Source organism: Anomaloglossus baeobatrachus, chromosome 10, assembly GCF_048569485.1.
Source record: "Anomaloglossus baeobatrachus isolate aAnoBae1 chromosome 10, aAnoBae1.hap1, whole genome shotgun sequence".
Taxonomy (NCBI): domain Eukaryota; kingdom Metazoa; phylum Chordata; class Amphibia; order Anura; family Aromobatidae; genus Anomaloglossus; species Anomaloglossus baeobatrachus.
Window position 1 is genome coordinate 30,706,444 of NC_134362.1, and position 25,000 is coordinate 30,731,443.

Sequence of the window (25,000 nt, forward strand, 5' to 3'; positions counted from 1 at the left end):
TGGTGGCTTCAGATGATACAATTTCCTTCGGATGGCATAAAAGGTTTTGCAGGCCTTGTTTTTCAGGGTCTCTATGGCTTGTTTGAAGCTCCCTGACTGGTGAATTTCCAGGCCCAAGTAGGTGTATTTGTCTGTTCCTGTTAGAGTGCAGCCGTTTACGACAAATGAAGGATGCTGGTCAAATCTTCTTTTTCTCTTCTGGAACACCATGATGTTGGTTTTCTTTAGATTGATCGGTAGTGCCCATGTGGAGCTGAATTTCTCCAAGATCTGTAGGTTGTCTTGGAGACCTTTCTCGGTTGGTGACACCAGCAGTAGGTCATCTGCATAGAGCAAGAATTTCACCTGGGCATCATGGAGTGTGAGACCTGGAGCAGGTGAAGATTCCAGAGCAGCAGCCAGCTCATTGATGTAAATATTGAAGAGCGTTGGACTTAGGCTGCAGCCCTGTCTGACTCCTCGGCTCTGCTGGAAATAAGCCGTTCTTCTACCGTTCACACTCACGCTGCAGAGGTTCTCGGTGTAGGAGCTTTTGATGACATCGTAGGTCTTTCCTCCTATTCCGCTTTCCAGCAGTTTCAAGAACAAGCCCGGGTGCCACACTGAGTCAAAGGCCTTTTTAAAGTCTACAAAGCAGGCGTATATCTTCCCATGCTTTGTATTGTGGACGTGGCTCTGAATGAGACTGTGCAGGGTGTAGATCTATCAGGGGGTATCTATCTATCCCCTGTCTATCTATCTATCTATCCCTCTATCTATCTATCTATCCCTCTATCTATCTATCTATCTATCTATCCCTCTATCTATCTATCTATCTATCTATCTATCTATCTATCCCTCTATCTATCTATCTATCTATCTATCTATCCCTCTATCTATCTATCTATCTATCCCTCTATCTATCTATCCCTCTATCTATCTATCCCTCTATCTAGCTATCTATCTATCTATCTATCTATCCCTCTATCTATCTATCTATCATCTATCTATCTATCCCTCTATCTATCCCTCTATCATCTATCTATCTATCCCTCTATCTATCCCTCTATCTATCTATCTATCCCTCTATCTATCTATCCCTCTATCTAGCTATCTATCTATCCCCTGTCTATCTATCTATTTATCTATCTATCCCTCTATCCATCTATCTATCTATCTATCTATCCCTCTATCTATCTATCTATCCCTCTATCTATCCCTCTATCATCTATCTATCTATCTATCCCTCTATCTATCCCTCTATCATCTATCTATCTATCCCTCTATCTATCCCTCTATCTATCTATCTATCTATCTATCTATCTCTCTATCTATCTATCCCTCTATCCCTCTATCTATCTATCTATCTATCCCTCTATCTATCTATCTATCTATCCCTCTATCTATCTATCTATCCCTCTATCTATCTATCTATCTATCTATCCCTCTATCTATCTATCTATCCCTCTATCTATCTATCTATCTATCTATCTATCCCTCTATCTATCTATCTATCCCTCTATCTATCCCTCTATCATCTATCTATCTATCTATCCCTCTATCTATCCCTCTATCATCTATCTATCTATCCCTCTATCTATCCCTCTATCTATCTATCTATCTATCTATCTATCTATCCCTCTATCTATCTATTCCTCTATCCCTCTATCTATCTATCCCTCTATCTATCTATCTATCCCTCTATCCCTCTATCTAGCTATCTATCCCCTGTCTATCTATCTATCTATCCCTCTATCTATCTATCCCTCTATCTATCTATCTATCCCTCTATCTATCTATCTATCTATCTATCCCTCTATCTATCTATCCCTCTATCTATCTATCTATCTATCCCTCTATCTATCTATCCCTCTATCTATCTATCCCTCTATCTATCTATCCCTCTATCTATCTATCTATCCCTCTATCTAGCTATCTATCTATCCCCTGTCTATCTATCTATCTATCTATCCCTCTATCTATCTATCTATCATCTATCTATCTATCTATCTATCCCTCTATCTATCCCTCTATCATCTATCTATCTATCTATCCCTCTATCTATCTATCTATCTATCCCTCTATCTATCTATCCCTCTATCTATCTATCCCTCTATCTAGCTATCTATCTATCCCCTGTCTATCTATCTATCTATCCCTCTATCTATCTATCTATCTATCTATCCCTCTATCTATCTATCTATCTATCCCTCTATCTAGCTATCTATCTATCCCCTGTCTATCTATCTATCTATCTATCCCTCTATCTATCCCTCTATCATCTATCTATCTATCTATCCCTCTATCTATCCCTCTATCATCTATCTATCTATCCCTCTATCTATCTATCTATCCCTCTATCCCTCTATCTATCTATCTATCTATCCCTCTATCTATCTATCCCTCTATCCCTCTATCTATCTATCTATCTATCCCTCTATCTATCTATCCCTCTATCTAGCTATCTATCTATCCCCTGTCTATCTATCTATCTATCTATCCCTCTATCTATCTATCTATCTATCTATCCCTCTATCTAGCTATCTATCTGGATATTGGGAATCTGGACTTTAAGAATTTAGATCTACATCTGAGAAAACATGTGGGAATCCAGATTCTACATTACAGAGATGTGATCTGAATATGTAGATACAAAACTGTGAATCTAGAACATCCGTAACAGAATGATGTCGCTCTGGAGGATCCAGAAGAAGAATCACCAACGCTTATGACAGAAATTATCTATATAAATCAAGAAACTAAAAGTAAGAAATCCAGATTTTACATCAATCAGAAAAAGAATAATGAGGAAATTGTGTCAAAATCAGGATAAAAATTTGAAATCTAGAACATATAATAACCTGGAAGAAACCTTGGTGATCTACAAGATAACTCAACATGTGAGCGCTAAACTAAAAAATATGGGAAATCTAGAACGTATACGTTAATCTTTTATATATTTCAGACTGATAATGAATATATAAATTATTACAAACGGATAATAAAAGTAGATTTATCACCTGGATCCCCGGATACTTGAAATAAAAAACTAGAAGATAACAAATAGATACAACTGAGCAAAAACAATAAGTAGCTATCAAATGAGAAAAGAAGAGTAAAAGACTGGAACACACAAGTGGAAAAGTAACAATCAGATGTAAAACCAATAAAAAGATGTCATATAATAATAGTTACTTAGAGATTTAGGAATTACAATGGATATATTAGAGATAAATCAGAGTAAGGACTTTCTCACCAAACCATTAATCTATGCGAAATCCAGAAAAGAAACTACAGGGAGAAAACAGAGGATGTGATAGTGATGGAGACGATTCTATCACTAACAGATTAGAAAAAAAAAGTGATTGACTTAAAAAGTGTCTGCAGCAAAAATATAGCAAAAAAAACCCCAACAATGTAAAGGTTCTAGAACTCAACGGAACCACATGTGTAAATGGAAAAGCAGCAATTAAAGGGCAGTAAAGGACTGATACATAAAAAGCAGTGGAAAAAAAAAGTGCAAAACAGGATTGATACCTAAAAAGCAGTGATTAAAGGGCAAAAAAGGACTGATACATAAAAAGCAGAGAATAAAAAGGGCAAACAAGGACTCATACATAAAAAGCTGTGATTAAAGAGCAGAAAAGGACTGATAGATAAAAAGCTGCGATTAAAGGGCAAAAAGAGACTGATATATAAAAAGCAGTGATTTAAGGGCAATAAGGGACTGATACGGTGCCTTGCGAAAATATTCGGCCCCCTTGAATTTTTCAACCGTTTCCCACATTTCAGGCTTCAAACAAAGATAAAAATGTTAATGTTCTGGTGAAGAATCAACAACAAGTGGACACAATTGTGAAGTTGAACGAAATGTATTGTTTATTTTAAACTTTTTAAAAAATAAATAACTGAAAATTGTGGCGTGCAATATTATTTATCCCCTGTAAATTAATACTTTGTATCACCACCTTTTGCTGCGATTACAGCACAAGTCTCTTGGGGTATGTGTCTATCAGTTTTGCTCATCGAGAGACTGAAATTCTCGCCCATTCTTCCTTTGTAAACAGCTGGAGCTGAGTGAGGTTGGATGGAGGCGTTTGTGAACAGCAGTTTTCAGCTCTTTCCACAGATTTTCGATTGGGTTCAGGTCTGGACTGTGACTTGGCCATTCTAACACATGGATACGTTTATTTGTGAACCATTCCATTGTAGATTTTGCTTTATGTTTGGGATCATTGCCTTGTTGGAAGACAAATATCCGTCCGTCTCAGGTCTTTTGCAGACTCCAACAGGTTTTCTTCAAGAATGGTCCTGTATTTGGCTCCATCCATCTTCCATCTTCCCTGTCCCTGCTGAAGAAAAGCAGGCCCAAATCATGATGCTGCCACCACCATGTTTGACAGTGGGGATGGTGTGTTCATGATGATGAGATGTGTTGCTTTTATGTCAAACATATCGTTTGGCATTGTGCCCAAGAAGTTTGATTTTGGTTTCATCTGACCAAAGCACCTTCTTCCGCATGTTTGGTGTCTCCCAGGTGGCTTGTGGCAAACTGTAAATGACACTTTTTATGGATATCTTTGAGAAATGGCTTTCTTCTTGCCACTCTTCCATAAAGGCCAGATTTGTGCAGTGTATGACTGATTGTTGTCCTATGGACACAGGGGTGGGATTCAAATTTTTAACAACAGGTTCTCTGTAAACCCCGCCCATTTGAAAACCACACCCATTCTGTAACCACACCCATTTTGTTAGCCACACCCATTTTCACGCACTTTCCTCAACCAAAAAAATACAAGTAATTTAAAGTAAAATCTCCTTCCCCTCATATACCTTCACTCTCCTGTCCAGCACCAGTTGTTCCAGTGACTGTCAGTCATATTGTATTAAATGATTTTTATACAGTTTTTAAAAATTATTACTAAAGGAGCCCTGTTAAAATTGGAACGGACGACCTTCCCCATACAGATCCCATCCCATGTGGCTCCTTTCCCCTGCAGATCCCATCCCATTATGGCCTCTTTCCCTGCAGATCCCATCCCATTATGGCCTCTTTCCCCTGCAGATCCCATCCCATTATGGCCTCTTTCCCCTGCAGATCCCATCCCATTATGGCCTCTTTCCTCCTGCAGATCCGGTCCCAATATGGCCCCGTTCCCCTGCAGATCCCATGCCATTATGGCCTCTTTCCCCTGCAGATCCCATCCCATTATGGCCTCTTTCCCCTGCAGATCCCATCCCATTATGGCCTCTTTCCCCTGCAGATCCCATCCCATTATGGCCTCTTTCCTCCTGCAGATCCGGTCCCAATATGGCCCCGTTCCCCTGCAGATCCCATGCCATTATGGCCTCTTTCCCCTGCAGATCCCATCTCATTATGGCCTCTTTCCCCTGCAGATCCCATCCCATTATGGCCCCTTTCCCCTGCAGATTCCATCCCATTATGGCCCCTTTCCCCTGCAGATCCCATCCCATTATGGCCTCTTTCCCCCTGCAGATCCGATCCCAATATGGCCTCTTTCCCCTGCAGATCCCATCCCATTATGGCCTCTTTCCCCTGCAGATCCCATCCCATTATGGCTTCTTTCCCCTGCAGATCCCATCCCATTATGGCCCCTTTCCCCTGAGGCACCGGCAGCTTCTCCTGTCTTCCGTCCTCCTCCGCGGCTCGTTTCTACACTCTGACGCTGACAGACGGCAGTAGGAGGAGCTACCTCCTCACACTGCCATCACCTCTGCAGCGTCAACGTGTCACTGCACGCCGGGTCAGGGAGCAGACAGGCTCCACTGTACCCGGAAGTGCGGCGCGGAGGTATGGGGATTCATTTGTGCTAGTGTCTTAAAGAGACACTAACACAAATGAATACAGGGAACCGGTCGCCGGAGCTGTTTCTTGCCGGTTCTGGGAACCGGCTGCTATTTTAACAACCGGTTCTCCAGAACCGGACAGAACCGGCTGAATCCCACCCCTGTATGGACAGACTCTCCCACCTCAGCTGTAGATCTCTGCAGTTCATCCAGAGTGATCATGGCCTCTTGGCTGCATCTCTGATGGACGGCCGGGTCTTGGTAGATTTGCAGTGGTATGATACTTCTTTGATTTCAATATGATCGCTTGCACAGTGCTTCTTGGGATGTTTTGGAAATCTTTTTGTAACCAAATCTGGCTTTAAACTTCTCCACAACAGTATCACGGACCTGCCTGTTGTGTTCCTTGGTCTTCATGATGCTCTCTGTGCTTTACACAGAACACTGAGACTATCACAGAGCAGGGGCATTTATACGGAGACTTGATTACACACAGGGGCTTATATTTATCATCATCAGTCATTTAGGACAACATTGGATCATTCAGAGATCCTCAATCAACTTCTGGAGTGAGTTTGCTGCACTGAAAGTAAAGGGGATGAATAATATTGCACGCCCCAATTTACAGTTATTTATTTTTAAAAAAAAAGTGTAAAATAAGCAATAAATTTCATTCAACTTCACAATTGTGTCCCACTTGTTGATTCTTCACCAGAACATTAACATTTTTTATCTTTATTTTTGAACCTGAAATGTGGGAAAAGGTTGAAAAATTCAAGGGGGTCGAATACTTTCACAAAGCACTGTACATAAAAAGCAGCGATTAAAAGGCAGAAAGGGACTGACATAAAAAGTAGTAACTAAAGGGCAGAAAGGGACTGATACGTAAAAAGCAGCGATTAAAAGGCAGAAAAGGACTGATACGTAAAAAGCAGTAACTAAAGGACAGAAAGGGACTGATATATAAAAAGCAGCGATTAAAGGGCAGAAAAGAACTGATGCATAAAATGCAGCAATTAAAGGGCAGAAAAGAACTGATGCATAAAAAGCAGTGATTAAAGGGCAGAAAAGGACTGATCAAACTAAGCTAACTATTTTCCATCTATTGCCAGGCTTCTCTGTCTTCTGTCCTTCTGTATGGTCAGAGCTTTCAGGTACATGGGAAGATGCAACCATGCAAAGTGTGCAGCGGATTCCTGAGCTTGGTTTGAACAGTGATTTTGTGCTGATACAGTCCCTTTAATCTTTTCAATGAGAAATCTCACCAACCACAGACATTTATAGCCCAGCAGCGTCTCCAGCACCACCCAAGGTCAGTGCAATAAAAAAGCCCATAGAAATCAATGAGCATCATGGTAGAGTGTAACACAGAAATCACTTGTTTCCAAAGGGAACATCAGGGGTTGTATCAGGGTTAATCTGGTTAAAAATTAGACAAAAAGTGGATAATGTAAGTCTTATGAAAAGGGAATCTGTCACCAGGTTTTTTTGCTGCAGCATCTGAGAGAAGCACAATGTAGAGACAGAGACCCTGATTTCAGTGATGTGTCGCTTACTGAGCTGCTTGTTGCAATTTTGCTAAAATCAATGTTTTATCTGATGCAGATCTACCAGTTATCTGAATGCTGAGCCTTGTATAGCGCCACCCCTGGCCACTGATTGTCAGCTCTCTGTGCAGAGTGTGCATAGGCAGGAAACTGCCAATCAGCTTTATAGCAAATACCGTAATATCATAGATCACGATGGTCTTGTTATAGGAGGGAGATACCTAAACAGTGTTTTATTATTGAAGGAACCAGATCCCTAATACAAAAGCAAAATGACCAAAACCAATAGCCAAAAAAGAAACGAAGGGTATTCAGATATTAACATTTTATCCTAAATTTATAGGATATACTCACAATATGAAATTGATACACTGACAAGCAAAAGGGTAACAATATTTTGCACTTTTGACTTTGAGGCTCCATATCTCACCATCTACTACAGCTTTGAGCGTGAGACGACTTTCATTTTATAGATAATCATCTTGGCTACCTCATACATAAATGTGACTTGCAGCTATTTAGCATATGATTAGTTATGCAGATTCTCGTCATGTCACTGCAATATTGGTGTATACTGGTTGTCTCATTTGGGGATGTATAGAGCTTTCACAAGTGTTGGATTGGGTTGAGGTCTGGGGACTGTGGGGACAATCCAGCTCCACTACTTCATGGTCATTGATCCATTTCTTCTCCAATCTCACCGTATGCTTCTGGTCATTGTCCTGCTGGAACATTATGTCGTCCTTTTCATACCCATAGTACTCAAGTGTGTGAAGTAACTCGTCTTGTAGGATCATCACATATAACTCAGCACTGAGACCACCATCCATCCTGGACAAGTATCCAACGCCTTTGGCTGTGAAAGGTCCCCATATCATCCGGCCTCCTCCACCCAACTGGACAGTTCCTTCGATTTCTCGATCCGTTCGCCCCTTTGTCCCTTGTTTCTTCCAGACCCATTTCCCCCATCAGAGCCGTCTATTGACTTTCATCTCATTGCTCCAATTCTCCTGTTTCCAATCTTCCACATTTCTTACTTGTTTGTAATCTCGAGCCGACGCTTCTTATGATGATATTGAAGTTGAGGCTTCACCTTTTTTCGGGCCACCATTCCAGACTTGTGTAACGCGCGTCGCTCGGTGCTTGTATGGACGTCTGTGATCTCACTATTATGAAGCAGACGAGCCGCCTCCACTGCCGGGTTTATGTCTCCAGAACTGATAGACCTTGTGATGAGCGACTTGTTGACTCCAATATTTTGCCTGGACGTCGCCTCTTGGCTTTTGAATGGATGGACGGTCTTTATTTCCTATTCTTCTACCTGTCATGGCCTCACATGATGCAGTTTGGCAATTTTCTTGGCTGAGAGACCGCTATCGATGAGCTGGATGATGCTGCTTTGCTTTTCTTGGAAATCTTCATGGCTGCTCCTCTATTAGCACCAGTGACCTTTCACTTGGGAATCAACCTAATAACACACTGAGCTATTAGGGAATGTGAGAACAGGTTGTGATTTGTAGCATAAAGGAAGAAAAAGATTATTCCACCATAAAAAGCAATAAATAACTGAAATAACAGTAACAAATGCAGTGACATGAGAATAATCTGCATAACTAATCATATGCTAAATAGCTGAAAGTCACATTTATATATGAGATAGCCAAGATGATTGTCTATAAAATGAAGGTCATTTCCCGCTGAAAGCTGTAGAGAATGGTGAGATATGGAGACTGAAAGTCAAAAGGTCAAATCATTGTTACCCTTTTGCCTGTTAGTATACAGGAAGATTTGGCTGTTTGATGGTGGGCTATACCCTCCTCCCTATAAGTGGCACGTTATTCTATTGTCCAAATAACCATACTATGGTAGGTAATTAACTACATCAGAGCATTTGGTGCCCAAATAACGTCCATACAGCAGCTTAAACTACTGCTACAAATGCCACCCTCTTAAAACATAGCAGTGAGTATAAATAATATCATATAAGGTCCTTATGAAATACTATCATACCATGACTAAATTTGACTATGCTACAACTAAGGGTCATAATTGGCCTGAAACGCGTTAGCATATATTTCTTTTCATGGTAAAGTATCTGCAGCCGCATTGTTTTCATTCATCAACAATAAAGCTGGAACTATTTAACAGGCTTTTTGGATACTGTTATATTTCCTTTTCTATGACCAAATATCAGCCCCATACACAGGGTCATCTAATAACAATGCTACACAATGTAGAAATGATAGCGACGACAAGGCCAGGATGTGTATAATGCGGGACTTACAGTGCATCTGCTATAATACAGAGTGATCCAGGACACATTAACTATAGATTGGATACAATGTATCCGACAGTGAAAGGAATCAGAGGATGTGAAGTAGAAGGTATATAGACGACATTTTTTTAGAATGAGACATATTAATAAAACTGGTGTTTGCTGCAGAAAAGGCAAAAAAAATGAAACACAACAATTATCTTTAGTAGCATTTAAAGGAACTTAAATGGGCAAAACTAATAATGATTGCCATCCTACAGTGATAATCCGATAGCTTTTTTAATATGCTTCCATTAAAAAGTCCCCATTGTTTCTTCTCTAATGAAACTGCTTTATTTATTATTATTTTTTCATACCTACTTTTGGCTTGAAGATGTTCAGTTTGACAGCCCCCAGTGCATGCTGGGATATTTGACAACCAGCACATTCTCAGTAGAGCCGAGACTCGTCCAGTCTATGAAACGGAGGTCACTGATGACGCTTCATTTCAGGATGGGGGCAGAGGCAACGGCAGTGACCCCCCCAACTCAGCAGTCCCATGACATCCAGTTTGAGAGCCCCCAGTGCATACTGGGATATTTGACAACTGGCACATGCTCAGTACAGCCGAGACTCGTCCAGCCTCTGAAAGAGAGGTCACTGATGCCTCTGCCCCCACCCTAAAATTAAGCGTCATCAGTGACCTCTCTTTCAGAGGCTGGACGAGTCTCGGCTGTACTGAGCATGTGCCAGTTGTCAAATATCCCAGTATGCACTGGGGGCTCTCAAACTGGACGTCATGGGACTGCTGAGTTGGGGGGGTCACTGCCGCTGCCTCTGCCCCCACCCTAAAATTAAGCGTCAGCAGCAGTGACACCCCCCCCTCCCCCCGACTCAGCCGTCCCATGATGTCCAGTTTGAGAACCCCCGGTGTATGCTGGGATACTTGACAAATTGCACATGCTCAGTACAGCAGGGATGAGCCCTGCCCCTGAAACAGAGGTCACTGATGATGCTTCATTTAAGGCTGGGGGCAGAGGCAGCAGCAGTGACCCCCCCTTCCCCCCTGACTCAGCCGTTCCATGACGTCCAGTTTGAGAACCCCCAGTGCATGCTGAGATACTTGCCAAATGGCACATGCTCGCTCAGTACAGCAGGGATGAGCCCTGCCTCTGAAGCAGAGGTCACTGATGATGCTTCATTTCTTCAGGGTGGGGGCAATGGCGGCAGCAGTAACCCACAGGCTCGGCCCCTCATGTTGTTGGGGGGCAGAGGCTAGGAGTCACTGCTGCTGCTTCTGCCCCTAGCCCCCGATGACATCCCGTCTGAGAACCCCCATTGCATGCTGGGATACTTGACAAATGGTGCATGCTCAGTACAGCAGGAACTTGCCCAGCCCTTAAAACAGAGGTCAGTCTATAGTGACCCCCAGCCATTGCCCTCCATGACATCCTATTTGAGTATCCCAGCATGCACTGGGGCTCTCAAATGGAACATCATCAAACCAGAAGTAGGTAAAAAAAAAATTAATAAAGAAAGCATTCAGATTGGAGAGGGAACGATGGGCACTTTTTAATTTGTGCATATTAGAAAAGCTATTAGATTACTATTATAAATAGTCACTTAGGATGAAAATCATTATTCATTTCGGACCACCCCTTTAAATGCAAATACGACAAGAGAAAATATCCTAGAGAACATCCAAAAGGATAAACCCCAGAAAATACAAATACACTACACAAACACTTGTATTCCTCATCCTATTAACTGCACAGTGTGTCCTAGGTTCAGAGATAGGACAAGGTCTACTGTCAATCTTCATCTGCAAGGTAAGAATATGCAGACAAATTATTTTTGACTCTCAAACCAACCCACATTACATAGTGATAATAGCATTAGGCAAAGTTAATTTGCATGGAAACCCAATCCCATGCCACTAAAGCCAACCCTTGGCATAGTACGTGGCGATATTGGCATTAGGGGCTCTGCTCTGCATGGAAACCCAATCCCCAATCCACGACACTCAAGACATTTTTTGGCATACTACCTGGGTGATATTGGCATTAGGTAGAGTTACTTTGCATGGAAACTCAATCCATAAAGTTTCCATTGAAAGGTTTCAGCCGGAACCAGGACTTTTATAGAAATCAGCAAGACTCAAAATTCATTTAATGACAGCAGCGTTTGGCTCCTTTAAGTGTTGCGTTTTGGCCCTAAAGCGGCACCCTTGGCAGTATCACTCCACCATAAAGTGTCCTGTAACGCAGGCTATATAGTCAGAGAGAAGCTTTATAATATTTATAATATTTAAGGCACTAAAGAGATGTCGTCTAAGCAGCTTGTGATCCAAGCTACTGGGCAGATATAGAAACGGCCATTTTTGTATGCTAAATATCTCAATTTTTCTTAGATTTCCTTAAGCAGTAATGCATACCTATAGTCCTACATTTATTGTTTGCATGTTTTAGCATTTCAGAGTGCAACTGTCTTTTTTTTGTTCTGATCCAGAACACATATAAAACTGCTATTAATGTATCCAAAGAAAAAAAGCATTCAGTGCAATAGAGACTATATAAACAACATGATCAAGTGGAGAAAGGATACAAGGTATAGAATATAGAACATAAAACACATAAAAGTCTAGGATAAAGTCCAGACAATCAGGAATGAGACTAGGCAGTAATCACATGAAGGTAATGGAGACGGCCTGTCGTGTGGCACAGTTGGTAACCGTATACCTAATACTAATACACGTTTCGGAATAAGGATAATCCCATCACTGATGAGACAATGTCATAGAAAATAATGACTGGGACCCCAAATGATAGCTCTTCGAAGATAGAGTTTATTATTTCTGAATGCAGAAGTTCTGGGGAATCCTCCGAATGATCGGACTTCTCTGAAGTCTTTTGTTTCATCTAAAAAAAATGTTTCTCAATGTTTGTAAGCAAAGAACCTCATGTATAAAAAAAAAACAAAACAAGCAAAACAGCAAATTACCAACAAAGGAATAATAACAGCAAAAGTTCCACAATAAAGAGGCACGCCATGGGGGTAATCCAGATCCCAAAGGATAGGCTTTGTGGCACTTAGAAAAGTTGAAATAGCATGTAAGGGTTAGATGACTCCTATAACGTCTAAACGCCATTCCTGATCCAAAATTATGATAATAATGGACAACAACAAATATTCAGATACAAACCTTCCCCTCCTTCATCATAATCCAGACTGCACCTCAAAATTTCTGTATTTAGTTTTAGGCTCTCAATCTTCTTTTCTTTTTTTTTTTGGGTTATTCATTGACTTATTTGCACCAAAATGAAAAATACTCTTTATATTTTTTTAATCTTTAACTTGTTTTGTGACTTTTTATTTCAAAAAGTTGCATTTTCAGATATAAATGTCACAAAACTTGTTCAAAAATTTAAGGAGTGCAAAAAATCAATCTGGGTGGAGGAAGGGTGTGGACTGGTCCAATCTGGGAGGAGGGAGGGTGTGGACTGGCGTAATCTGGGTGGAGGAAGGGTGTGGACTGGTCCAATCTGGGAGGAGGGAGGGTGTGGACTGGCGTAATCTGGGTGGAGGAAGGGTGTGGACTGGTCCAATCTGGGAGGAGGAAGGGTGTGGACTGGTGTAATCTGGGAGGAGGAAGGGTGTGGACTGGTCCAATCTGGGAGGAGGGAGGGTGTGGACTGGTGTAATCTGGGTGGAGGAAGGGTGTGGACTGGTCCAATCTGGGTGGAGAGAGGGTATGGACTGGTCCAATCTGGGTGGAGGGAGGGTGTGGACTGGTCCAATCTGGGTGGAGGGAGGGTGTGGATTAGTCCAATCTGGGTGGAGGGAGGGTGTGGACTGGTCCAATCTGGGTGAAGGAATGGTGTGGACTGGTCCAATCTGGATGGAGGAAAGGTGAAGAGGAAGGGTGTGGACTGGTCCAATCTGTGTGGAGAGAGGATGTGGACTGGTCCAATCTGGGAGGAGGGAAGGTGTGGACTGGTCCAATCTAGGTGGAGGAAGGGTGTGGACTGGTCCAATCTGTGTGGAGAGAGGGTGTGGACTGGTCCAACCTAGGTGGAGGAAGGGTGTGGACTGGTCCAATCTGGGTGGAGAGAGGGTGTGGACTGGTGTAATCTGGGTGGAGGAAGGGTGTGGACTGGTCCAATCTGGATGGAAGGGAGGTGTAGACTGGTCCAATCTGGGTAGAGTGAGGATGTGGACTGGTCCAATCTGGGTGGAGGAAAGGTGTGGACTGGTCCAATCTGGGTGGAGGAAGGGTGTGCAACTGGTGCAATCGAGGTGGAGGGAGTGTGTGGACAGGTCCAATCAAAGAGAAGGGAGGGTCTGGACTGGTCCAATCTGGGTAAAGGGAGGATGTGGACTGGTCCAATCTCGGTGGAGAGAGGGTGTGGACTGGAGCACATTTCTGCAAAAAACGTTTTGACTTTTTAAACAGATTGCAACTGATGAATTAGCTGAACACATCAGGAAGACCCAAACCTTGAACACGGGGACAAATATAAAAAATACAACTAATATAATTTAAAATAGCACACAAAATAACCCATAACATTGTGGCAGCCCCATAGCAGGGTCAATGAAATATTTCCCATAGTAGTGTCTACAGCAGTGCCGGCACATATATATCAACACGTCGTCCCTAAAATACAATCTGGTCTTCTCCATGGTCCTGCTCTCAACACCTCCAAAGGAAACCCACAATCAACCAGCAATCACACGCCTCCATAATGTCGCCTTCACTTTCTCCCACAGTCCAGCACTGGAGAGTAGAATTAGCTTAAAGCATCAAGACACAACAGTATGGCCGCCCCGGCACAGGTGACGCCAAAACCTGCCAGAACAGACATCTTAGAGAATATTGTTGTACAACCAGTAGCAAATAAATCTGACCAAGATGGTAGAACAACATGAAAAATAAGAGGTGATTATACAAAGAAACACTGGAACGTCTCCAGACACAGAGAGAAGAAATGAAATGTGCGAAAGACGCCGAGCGCAAAACTTACCTTGTAATGCTGGGATGGCTTTCCACACAGAGATGGGGCCCTGGCTGGCAAATTGTCCAAGTGACACCTCCAAAAGGAAAATGGGGATCCCTGCCAGAGCCAACATGGTCAAGTAAGGAATAAGGAAAGCACCTGAGAAAAGATGGAGAGAAGCAAGACAGAAAGATGCCGTAAGAGTGCGGAACCTGGAATGTATCTATCTATCCCTCTATCTATCAATCTATATATCATCTATCCATCTATCCCTCTATCTATCCCTCTATCTATCAATCTATCAATCTATATATCATCTATCTATCTATCCCTCTATCTATCAATCTATATATCATCTATCTATCCCTCTATCTATCTATCCCTCTATCTATCTATCTATCCCTCTATCTATCTATCCCTCTAGCTATCTGTCTATCTATCTCTCTATCTCTTTTTCTATCTATCTATCCATCCCTCTATCTATCTATCCATCCCTCTATCTATCTATCTCTTTTTCTATCCCTCTATATATCTACCTCTTTTTCTATCCCTCTATCTATCTATCTATCTATCCCTCTAGCTATCTATCTCTTTTTCTATCTATCTCTCTATCTATCCCTCTATCTATCTATCTATCAAGCAATCTATCAGTTTGTATGTCTGTCTGTCTGTCTGTCCATCCATCCGTCCGTCCATCCATCTAATAATCTAGAGTAAAATAAAGAAGGCAACACTCAGCAGGACAAGCCATAGTAATGTACTGCCTGAATGCCTGAAGAAGCAGGCTCCAGCACATATAGTGCTGACAGGTGTTTTTTTTTTCTTTAACAGACCTGGATTTTGGGCCCAGGTTTTAGGAACGACCAGAAGAGTTTTGTGGGACTAGTCATTCCCTACCTTATATCCAGGCTCAGAAAGTGTCTGTGTGGACAGGTGGAAAGTCCTGCTGTGCTGGTCAGTTCTGATCAGAGCCGGGCTAAACACTGTGTTATCTGAACGGATGAGCCAAATTGCTGTATGGACTATTTTTGTTTGTGTTTATGATATAAAAAAGCAAAAAAGAAAATATCATTACTTACAGCAAGATGGAATTGCAGCTGTATATTGCTCAGGCCAAAAGACTACTGCTACTCCAGCAGGATACAGCTAAACCCCCACTAGGTGGAGGCAACACAGGTGCAGGTGGAGCCATTCACACTCAATGGAGGAAGTGATGGCTGGATGGTAAAACTGCACACTGGTGGCTTGCATAGAGCACTGTTCACACTAGCAGACGCACAGTCACAAACCCGCAGCCTATTAGGTGACGCCCATACTATTAGATCAGGCGGGCTGCCAAGCCGTACCCCCACTGCGCGCTACGTAGGGACAGAAACTCTGATAGCAAGGCCTAACAAAAGCCACCAGTGTGCAGTTTTACCATCCAGCCATCACCTCCTCCATATTTGGAAGTGAGTGTGAATGGCTCCACCTGCACCTGTGTTGCGTCCACCTAGTGGGGGTTTGGCTGTATCCTGCTGGAGTAGCAGTAGTCTTTTGGCCTGAGCAATATACAGCTGCAATTCCATCTTGCTGTAAGTAATGTTTGTGTTTATGCCAGAGGGTTGTACAATTGATTATGGTGCAGATTTATGCCCTTTAATAAATCTGCTGATTTGGACAAAGATAACTCAAGGCCGTGTGAATGGTACCGTATGCCAAGGAGCACGAATCCCTACAATAGGTGCTTAGAGTGCGGACGGTGAACCCCAAGAATCAAGTGTGATTGCTGGAAAGACTGTGTGTTTTGGGTAAATGCAGCTTCATCTGTTAAAACCCAGTCTGAAGCCATAGATGAGCTAACCAAGCAGCTGGTTCAGGCCAACATGCAGCAACAGCAACAGCAACAGCTGGAACAGCAGCAGCAACAATAGCAACAGCAGCAACAACAGCAGGAAAAGCAGGAACAGCAACAGCACCAACAACAATAGCAAAAGCAGCAACAACAGCAGGAAAAGCAGCAGCAACAAGAGCAGGAAAAGCAGCAGCAACAAAAGTAGCAACAGCAGGAAAAGCAGCAGCAACAGCAACAGCAGGAACAACAGCAGCATCAACAACAATAGCAACAGCAGCAACAAGAGCAACAACAGCAGCAAAAGCAGGAACAGCAACAGCATCAACAACAATAGCAAAAGCAGCGACAACAGCAGGAAAAGCAGCAGCAACAAGAGCAGGAAAAGCAGCAGCAACAGCAAGTCCAGTAGGAAACTATTGATGCAACAGATCAGCAGTAACAAGAGCAGAAGCAGCGGACGACGCTCTTGGCTGAGGCGCTCCGCCTCAAGGAAACTGCACCACCCCCAAGCCGAAGCAACAAGATGCAGGTGAGGAAACAGTAAAAGGGGCGTTGCAAAAGATGATTCTGGGGGATAATGCTAAAATGTTCCTGACAGTGTTCGAGAGAGTGGAAGAGAAATTGCCTCCAGAACAATGGGTTAAGGTTCTGCTCCCATATTTGAACCTCAGAAGATGTATTATTACCTGACCTTTCAGGACACCAAGGAGTACGGAGAGCTCAAGGAGGAGATCCTGGCTCATCTGGGCATGTCTCAAGGACGTTCCTCCCCAGTCCCAGATGTTTGACCTCCTGCACTTGGTACAACAATGGTTACAGCCACATACTTGTTCCCCAGCCCAGATGGTGGAAAGTTTGATAATGGTCGGTTTATTCACTCTCTACTGAGGCCAGTCCAATCCTGGGCTGCCCAGGGAGATCCCCAGAATGCAGATGACCTGGTGGGCCTAGTGGAGAAATACCAGGCGGTTAGGATTGCCTAGGTGGTAAGATCACTTTTTTGGGTTCCCAAAGAGGGGCTAACACCCAAAACAAGGGGACAAAATCCACAAATGTGGAACAGTGCACAGGTAACTGGACTCCGGGAACTTGGTTACCCTGATAAGGGCCACACTCCACATGTGACAATCCTGGGGAAGATGGTCAAGGTGAGGTGTATACATGGGAACGCCAAGAACTATCCAGCAGACTGCATCGACATAAAAACGGACTTGGTACTGCGTCCCGTGAAGTGTGTGTCGTTAAGGACTTATTGCACTTTATAATTCTTGGACCTGGTTTCTCTTTGTTTTGGACCTGTGGTGGAAAGCAATGTCCCCTGGTAGCATGGCTGATAACTAGGTCATGACTAGATGAACCTTGTTGCATTACCACAGCCAACGTGTTTTCGTTTGCTGTGTTGGCTGGTGGTGAGGATGAGCTAACATCCCTCAAAGCCACAAAGCTAATGCTCCTGAACTGGATTTGTCCAGGGGAAATATTGTGACCGCCCAACTGAGGGATGTAACATTAAAATGTGCCCTTGAAAATGTGACGGTGATAAATGGTGGTTCTCAAGAGCCAACATTTGGTTCTCGTAGTTTACAATGAATGAGTCTGCTGTACAGAGTGGTCAAAGTAAGAGGTGTAGTAATAGAATAATTATTGGTACCAGGGTCCTACAAATGCAGTGTGTTAGACATAGCTCATTCTCATGTGTTGAGGGGTCATCTGGGGTAGACAAAACCCAGGAGAAGATCCTCCAGAAATATTATTAGCCCAAATTGTACAGAGCTATTATCGTTCCTGTCCCATGTGCCAGCTGACCTCCCTGGTGGACCATTTCTGCACTCTCCTCCTAGTTACGTTGCCCATCATTGAGGTCCCATTTGAAAGTATAGCGATGGATATGGTGGGACCCCTTGTAAAGGCCACCAGAGGACATCAGTATATATTACTAGTCCTTGATTACACTACATGGAACCCAGATGCGATGCTAAGAAACTCCTCTGCAAAGTGTATAGTATAGAAGTTGGTGTATATCTTCTCTCGAATGGATCTACCCAATGAGATGCTAACAGAGCAAAGGACCACTTTCATATCAAAATTCATGAGAAAATTATGCAAGGTACTGCAGATCTCACAGTGTAGCATCCACACAGACAGATGGCATGGTGGAAAGGTTCAATAAAACCTTAAAGGCCATGCTGAGTAAGGCAGTTTAAAAAGATGGCCAGGACTGGGACTGTCTCCTACTCTACCTGCTGTTCTCTATCAGGGAAGTTCCCCAAACCTCCACAGGCTTCGCTATATTTGAATTGCTTTACGGTTAACACTCATGGACTCATGGATCTGGCAAAAGAATTTGGGAAAATTGAGTCCCCACTCTACAGAAGCGTCATAGACCTGTGGCCCAGATGCAAAAGAGGATTGCCAACGTGATGTCCATTGTGAAGGAGCACCTCCTCAAGGTGCAGTCAAGGATGTGTAATTGGTTGGCCAAAACGAGACTGTTAAACCCTGAGGATTGGGTTCTTGTGTTAATGAAAACGGTAGAGAGGATATTCCTGGCCAAGTGGCAAGGTCTACATGAAGCGGTGGAAAAAGACGACAAGGTCATCTATAAAGCTCACCAGCCAGAAAAAAGTAAGCCTTAGCAGATCTACCATGTTAACCTGATCAAGCCTTGGAAGGATAGGGAATGCTTAGAAGTTCCTTGTCTGGTGGCCAAGTCCAATGTCAGCTTGGAAGATGCCAAAGTGACACATAGCTTGTCCCACTCCCAGAAACAGCTGGTCTCAAAGTTACCAGGTCCCATTCAGGTCATAGAACATAAGGTGCTCACAGAGCCTCATGTACACATCAACCTGAAACCCTATTGGGTTCCAGAAGACCGCCGAGAGGTGATCTTGAAGGAGGTGAAGTGGATGCTAAATCTGAGGGTTTTAGAAGAGTGCAAAAGTGGCTGGTCCTGTCCCAAATTGTTGGTCCCAAAACCAGATGGAGTGGCAGTTTTGAAATGAGCACCAGAAGCTCAATGAGGTCTCTAAGTTTCACACATGCCTAATGCTTCATGTGGATGAACTTATGAGCTTGGTACATTACCACCATGGACCTCATTACAGGTTATTGTCAAATTCCCCTATCCCAAGATGTCAAGGAGAAGATGGCTTTCTTGACACCAGATGGATTTTACCTGTATGTCTAGATGCCGTTTGGGTAGTAAGGAGATCTGGTCATCTTCCAGAGGGTCATGTATTAGATCCCCACATATCACAAGAAAGATGGCCTACCTGGATGAATCGTAATATTCAGCCAAGTTTGGAGAAGTCACCTAATCAAAGTCCTGGCAATACTTGATTCTCCAAGGAAGGCGAGTTTTACTATCAACCCAAAGAAGTGTGCCATGGGGAAGGAGGAAGCCAAATGCTTGGGCTACATTGTAGGCAAGGGTGAGATCAAACCTAAAATACATAAGGTAGAGGCAATCCACAGTTGGCCAAGACCTCTCTCAAACAGGTCAAAGTGTTCATGGTCATTGTGAGCTACTACCGGAGGTTTGTGCCTAATTTTGCCTTAATAGCAGCCCCTCTGATGGATCTCCTGAAAGGTATGAAGTCGATGATGGCCACATTGTCTCCAGAAGCCGAAGCGGTCCTTCAGGAACTGAGTCTGGCCTTCAGCAGACATTCAGTCTTGGTGGCGCCGGACGTTTTTATGGTGTTTTTGGTCCAGACAGACATGTCAGATATTAGGCTGGGCGTAGTCTTGTCCCAGGAGAGTAATGGGGAGGAGCACTACACAGTACATTGTATACAGCCCTGATGTGTGATGTGATAGCAGTATATAGTATACAGTATATTGTATACAGCCCTGATGTGTGATGTGATAGCAGTATATTATATACAGTATATTGTATACAGCCCTGATGTGTGATGTGATAGCAGTATATTATATACAGTATATTGTATACAGCCCTGATGTGTGATGTGATAGCAGTATATTGTACACAGTACATTGTATACAGCCCTGATGTGTGATGTGATAGCAGTATATAGTATACAGTATATTGTATACAGCCCTGATGTGTGATGTGATAGCAGTATATTATATACAGTATATTGTATACAGCCCTGATGTGTGATGTGATAGCAGTATATTGTACACAGTACATTGTATACAGCCCTGATGTGTGATGTGATAGCAGTATATTATATACAGTATATTGTATACAGCCCTGATGTGTGATGTGATAGCAGTATATTGTACACAGTATATTGTATACAGCCCTGATGTGTGATGTGATAGCAGTATATTATATACAGTATATTGTATACAGCCCTGATGTGTGATGTGATAGCAGTATATTATATACAGTATATTGTATACAGCCCTGATGTGTGATGTGATAGCAGTATATTATATACAGTATATTGTATACAGCCCTGATGTGTGATGTGATAGCAGTATATTGTACACAGTACATTGTATACAGCCCTGATGTGTGATGTGATAGCAGTATATTATATACAGTACATTGTATACAGCCCTGATGTGTGATGTGATAGCAGTATATTGTACACAGTATATTGTATACAGCCCTGATGTGTGATGTGATAGCAGTATATTATATACAGTACATTGTATACAGCCCTGATGTGTGATGTGATAGCAGTATATAGTACACAGTATATTGTATACAGCCCTGATGTGTGATGTGATAGCAGTATATTGTACACAGTACATTGTATACAGCCCTGATGTGTGATGTGATAGCAGTATATTGTACACAGTACATTGTATACAGCCCTGATGTGTGATGTGATAGCAGTATATTATATACAGTATATTGTATACAGCCCTGATGTGTGATGTGATAGCAGTATATTATATACAGTACATTGTATACAGCCCTGATGTGTGATGTGATAGCAGTATATTATATACAGTACATTGTATACAGCCCTGATGTGTGATGTGATAGCAGTATATTGTATACAGTACATTGTATACAGCCCTGATGTGTGATGTGATAGCAGTATATTATATACAGTATATTGTATACAGCCCTGATGTGTGATGTGATAGCAGTATATTATATACAGTACATTGTATACAGCCCTGATGTGTGATGTGATAGCAGTATATTATATACAGTATATTGTATACAGCCCTGATGTGTGATGTGATAGCAGTATATTATATACAGTACATTGTATACAGCCCTGATGTGTGATGTGATAGCAGTATATTATATACAGTATATTGTATACAGCCCTGGTGTGTGATGTGATAGCAGTATATTGTATACAGCCCTGATGTGTGATGTGATAGCAGTATATTGTACACAGTATATTGTATACAGCCCTGATGTGTGATGTGATAGCAGTATATAGTATACAGCCCTGATGTGTGATGCGATAGCAGTATATTGTACACAGTATATTGTATACAGCCTTGATGTGTGATGTGATAGCAGTATATTGTGCACAGTATATTGTATACAGCCCTGATGTGTGATGTGATAGCAGTATATTATATACAGTATATTGTATACAGCCCTGATGTGTGATGTGATAGCAGTATATTGTACACAGTACATTGTATACAGCCCTGATGTGTGATGTGATAGCAGTATATTGTACACAGTATATTGTATACAGCCCTGATGTGTGATGTGATAGCAGTATATAGTACATAGTACATTGTATACAGCCCTGATGTGTGATGTGATAGCAGTATATTGTACACAGTACATTGTATACAGCCCTGATGTGTGATGTGATAGCAGTATATTATATACAGTACATTGTATACAGCCCTGATGTGTGATGTGATAGCAGTATATTATATACAGTACATTGTATACAGCCCTGATGTGTGATGTGATAGCAGTATATTATATACAGTACATTGTATACAGCCCTGATGTGTGATGTGATAGCAGTATATTGTATACAGTATATTGTATACAGCCCTGGTGTGTGATGTGATAGCAGTATATTGTATACAGCCCTGATGTGTGATGTGATAGCAGTATATTGTACACAGTATATTGTATACAGCCCTGATGTGTGATGTGATAGCAGTATATAGTATACAGCCCTGATGTGTGATGCGATAGCAGTATATTGTACACAGTATATTGTATACAGCCTTGATGTGTGATGTGATAGCAGTATATTGTACACAGTATATTGTATACAGCCCTGATGTGTGATGTGATAGCAGTATATTGTACACAGTATATTGTATACAGCCCTGATGTGTGATGTGATAGCAGTATATTGTACACAGTACATTGTATACAGCCCTGATGTGTGATGTGATAGCAGTATATTGTACACAGTACATTGTATACAGCCCTGATGTGTGATGTGATAGCAGTATATTGTACACAGTATATTGTATACATCCCTGATGTGTGATGTGATAGCAGTATATTGTACACAGTACATTGTATACAGCCCTGATGTGTGATGTGATAGCAGTATATTATATACAGTATATTGTATACAGCCCTGATGTGTGATGTGATAGCAGTATATTGTACACAGTATATTGTATACAGCCCTGATGTGTGATGTGATAGCAGTATATTATATACAGTATATTGTATACAGCCCTGATGTGTGATGTGATAGCAGTATATTATATACAGTATATTGTATACAGCCCTGATGTGTGATGTGATAGCAGTATATTATATACAGTATATTGTATACAGCCCTGATGTGTGATGTGATAGCAGTATATTATATACAGTATATTGTATACAGCCCTGATGTGTGATGTGATAGCAGTATATTGTACACAGTACATTGTATACAGCCCTGATGTGTGATGTGATAGCAGTATATTGTATACAGCCCTGATGTGTGATGTGATAGCAGTATATTATATACAGTATATTGTATATAGCCCTGATGTGTGATGTGATAGCAGTATATTATATACAGTATATTGTATACAGCCCTGATGTGTGATGTGATAGCAGTATATTATATACAGTATATTGTATACAGCCCTGATGTGTGATGTGATAGCAGTATATTATATACAGTATATTGTATATAGCCCTGATGTGTGATGTGATAGCAGTATATTGTATACAGTACATTGTATACAGCCCTGATGTGTGATGTGATAGCAGTATATTGTACATAGTATATTGTATACAGCCCTGATGTGTGATGTGATAGCAGTATATTATATACAGTACATTGTATACAGCCCTGATGTGTGATGTGATAGCAGTATATTATATACAGTATATTGTATACAGCCCTGATGTGTGATGTGATAGCAGTATATTATATACAGTATATTGTATACAGCCCTGATGTGTGATGTGATAGCAGTATATTATATACAGTATATTGTATACAGCCCTGATGTGTGATGTGATAGCAGTATATTATATACAGTATATTGTATACAGCCCTGATGTGTGATGTGATAGCAGTATATGATATACAGTATATTGTATACAGCCCTGATGTGTGATGTGATAGCAGTATATTATATACAGTATATTGTATACAGCCCTGATGTGTGATGGTAATTATAGGATGCTGAGCTCGGCTGAGCTTGTTTTACGCTGCAGTGTTTTGTCGGTTTTATTATGGTGTACTGTAATACCAGTACATAATACACAGCAGGGTGTTTGTCTCATTGTATTACATTGTGCCCTGAAGCCACATTTTTCTCTTTGAAGCGTTAACCTTTTCCCTGACAATCTGCAGAATCTGATGTTCTCTGCACTGCAGTATTGTGATTGTGTGCACAGCGCCATGTGTGTCATTGGTGAGATGTCAACTCGCACCTGTGACACCTGTCACCCCATAACACCTGTCACTCCATCACACCTGTCCCCCCATAACACCTGTCACTCCATCACACCTGTCACCCCATAACACCTGTCACTCCATCACACCTGTCACCCCATAACACCTGTCACTCCATCACACCTGTCACCCCATAACACCGGTCCCCCATCACACCTGTCACTCCATCACACCTGTCACTCCATCACACCTGTCACTCCATAACACCTGTCACTCCATCACACCTGTCACCCTTCACACCTGTCCCCCTTCACACCTGTCACCCCATCACACCTGTCACCCCATCACACCTGTCACCCCATCACACCAGTCACCCCATCACACCAGTCACCCCATCACACCTGTCCCCCTTCACACCTGTCCCCCTTCACACCTGTCCCCCTTCACACCTGTCACCCCATCACACCTGTCACCCCATCACACCTGTCACCCCATCACACCTGTCCCCCTTCACACCTGTCACCCCATCACACCTGTCACCCCATCACACCTGTCACCCCATCACACCTGTCACCCCATCACACCTGTCCACCTTCACACCTGTCCACCTTCACACCTGTCACCCCATCACACCTGTCACCCCATAACACCTGTCACCCCATCACACCTGTCACCCCATCACACCTGTCCCCCTTCACACCTGTCACCCCATCACACCTGTCACCCATCACACCTGTCCCCCTTCACACCTGTCACCCCATCACACCTGTCACCCCATCACACCTGTCACCCCATAACACCGGTCCCCCATCACA

General features: G+C 42.4%; 1 protein-coding gene across 2 annotated transcripts in view; it reads right to left on the bottom strand.

Moving 5' to 3' along the window:
- Positions 1 to 25,000, bottom strand: part of SLC6A5 (solute carrier family 6 member 5) — a 108,759-nt gene that overhangs the window by 74,551 nt on the left and 9,208 nt on the right. For both annotated transcript variants that reach the window (XM_075325544.1, XM_075325545.1), the window contains one exon: positions 14,613 to 14,744. In XM_075325544.1, coding sequence (XP_075181659.1) covers positions 14,613 to 14,744 — 132 coding nt within the window. The remainder of the gene's footprint in view (positions 1 to 14,612; positions 14,745 to 25,000) is intronic.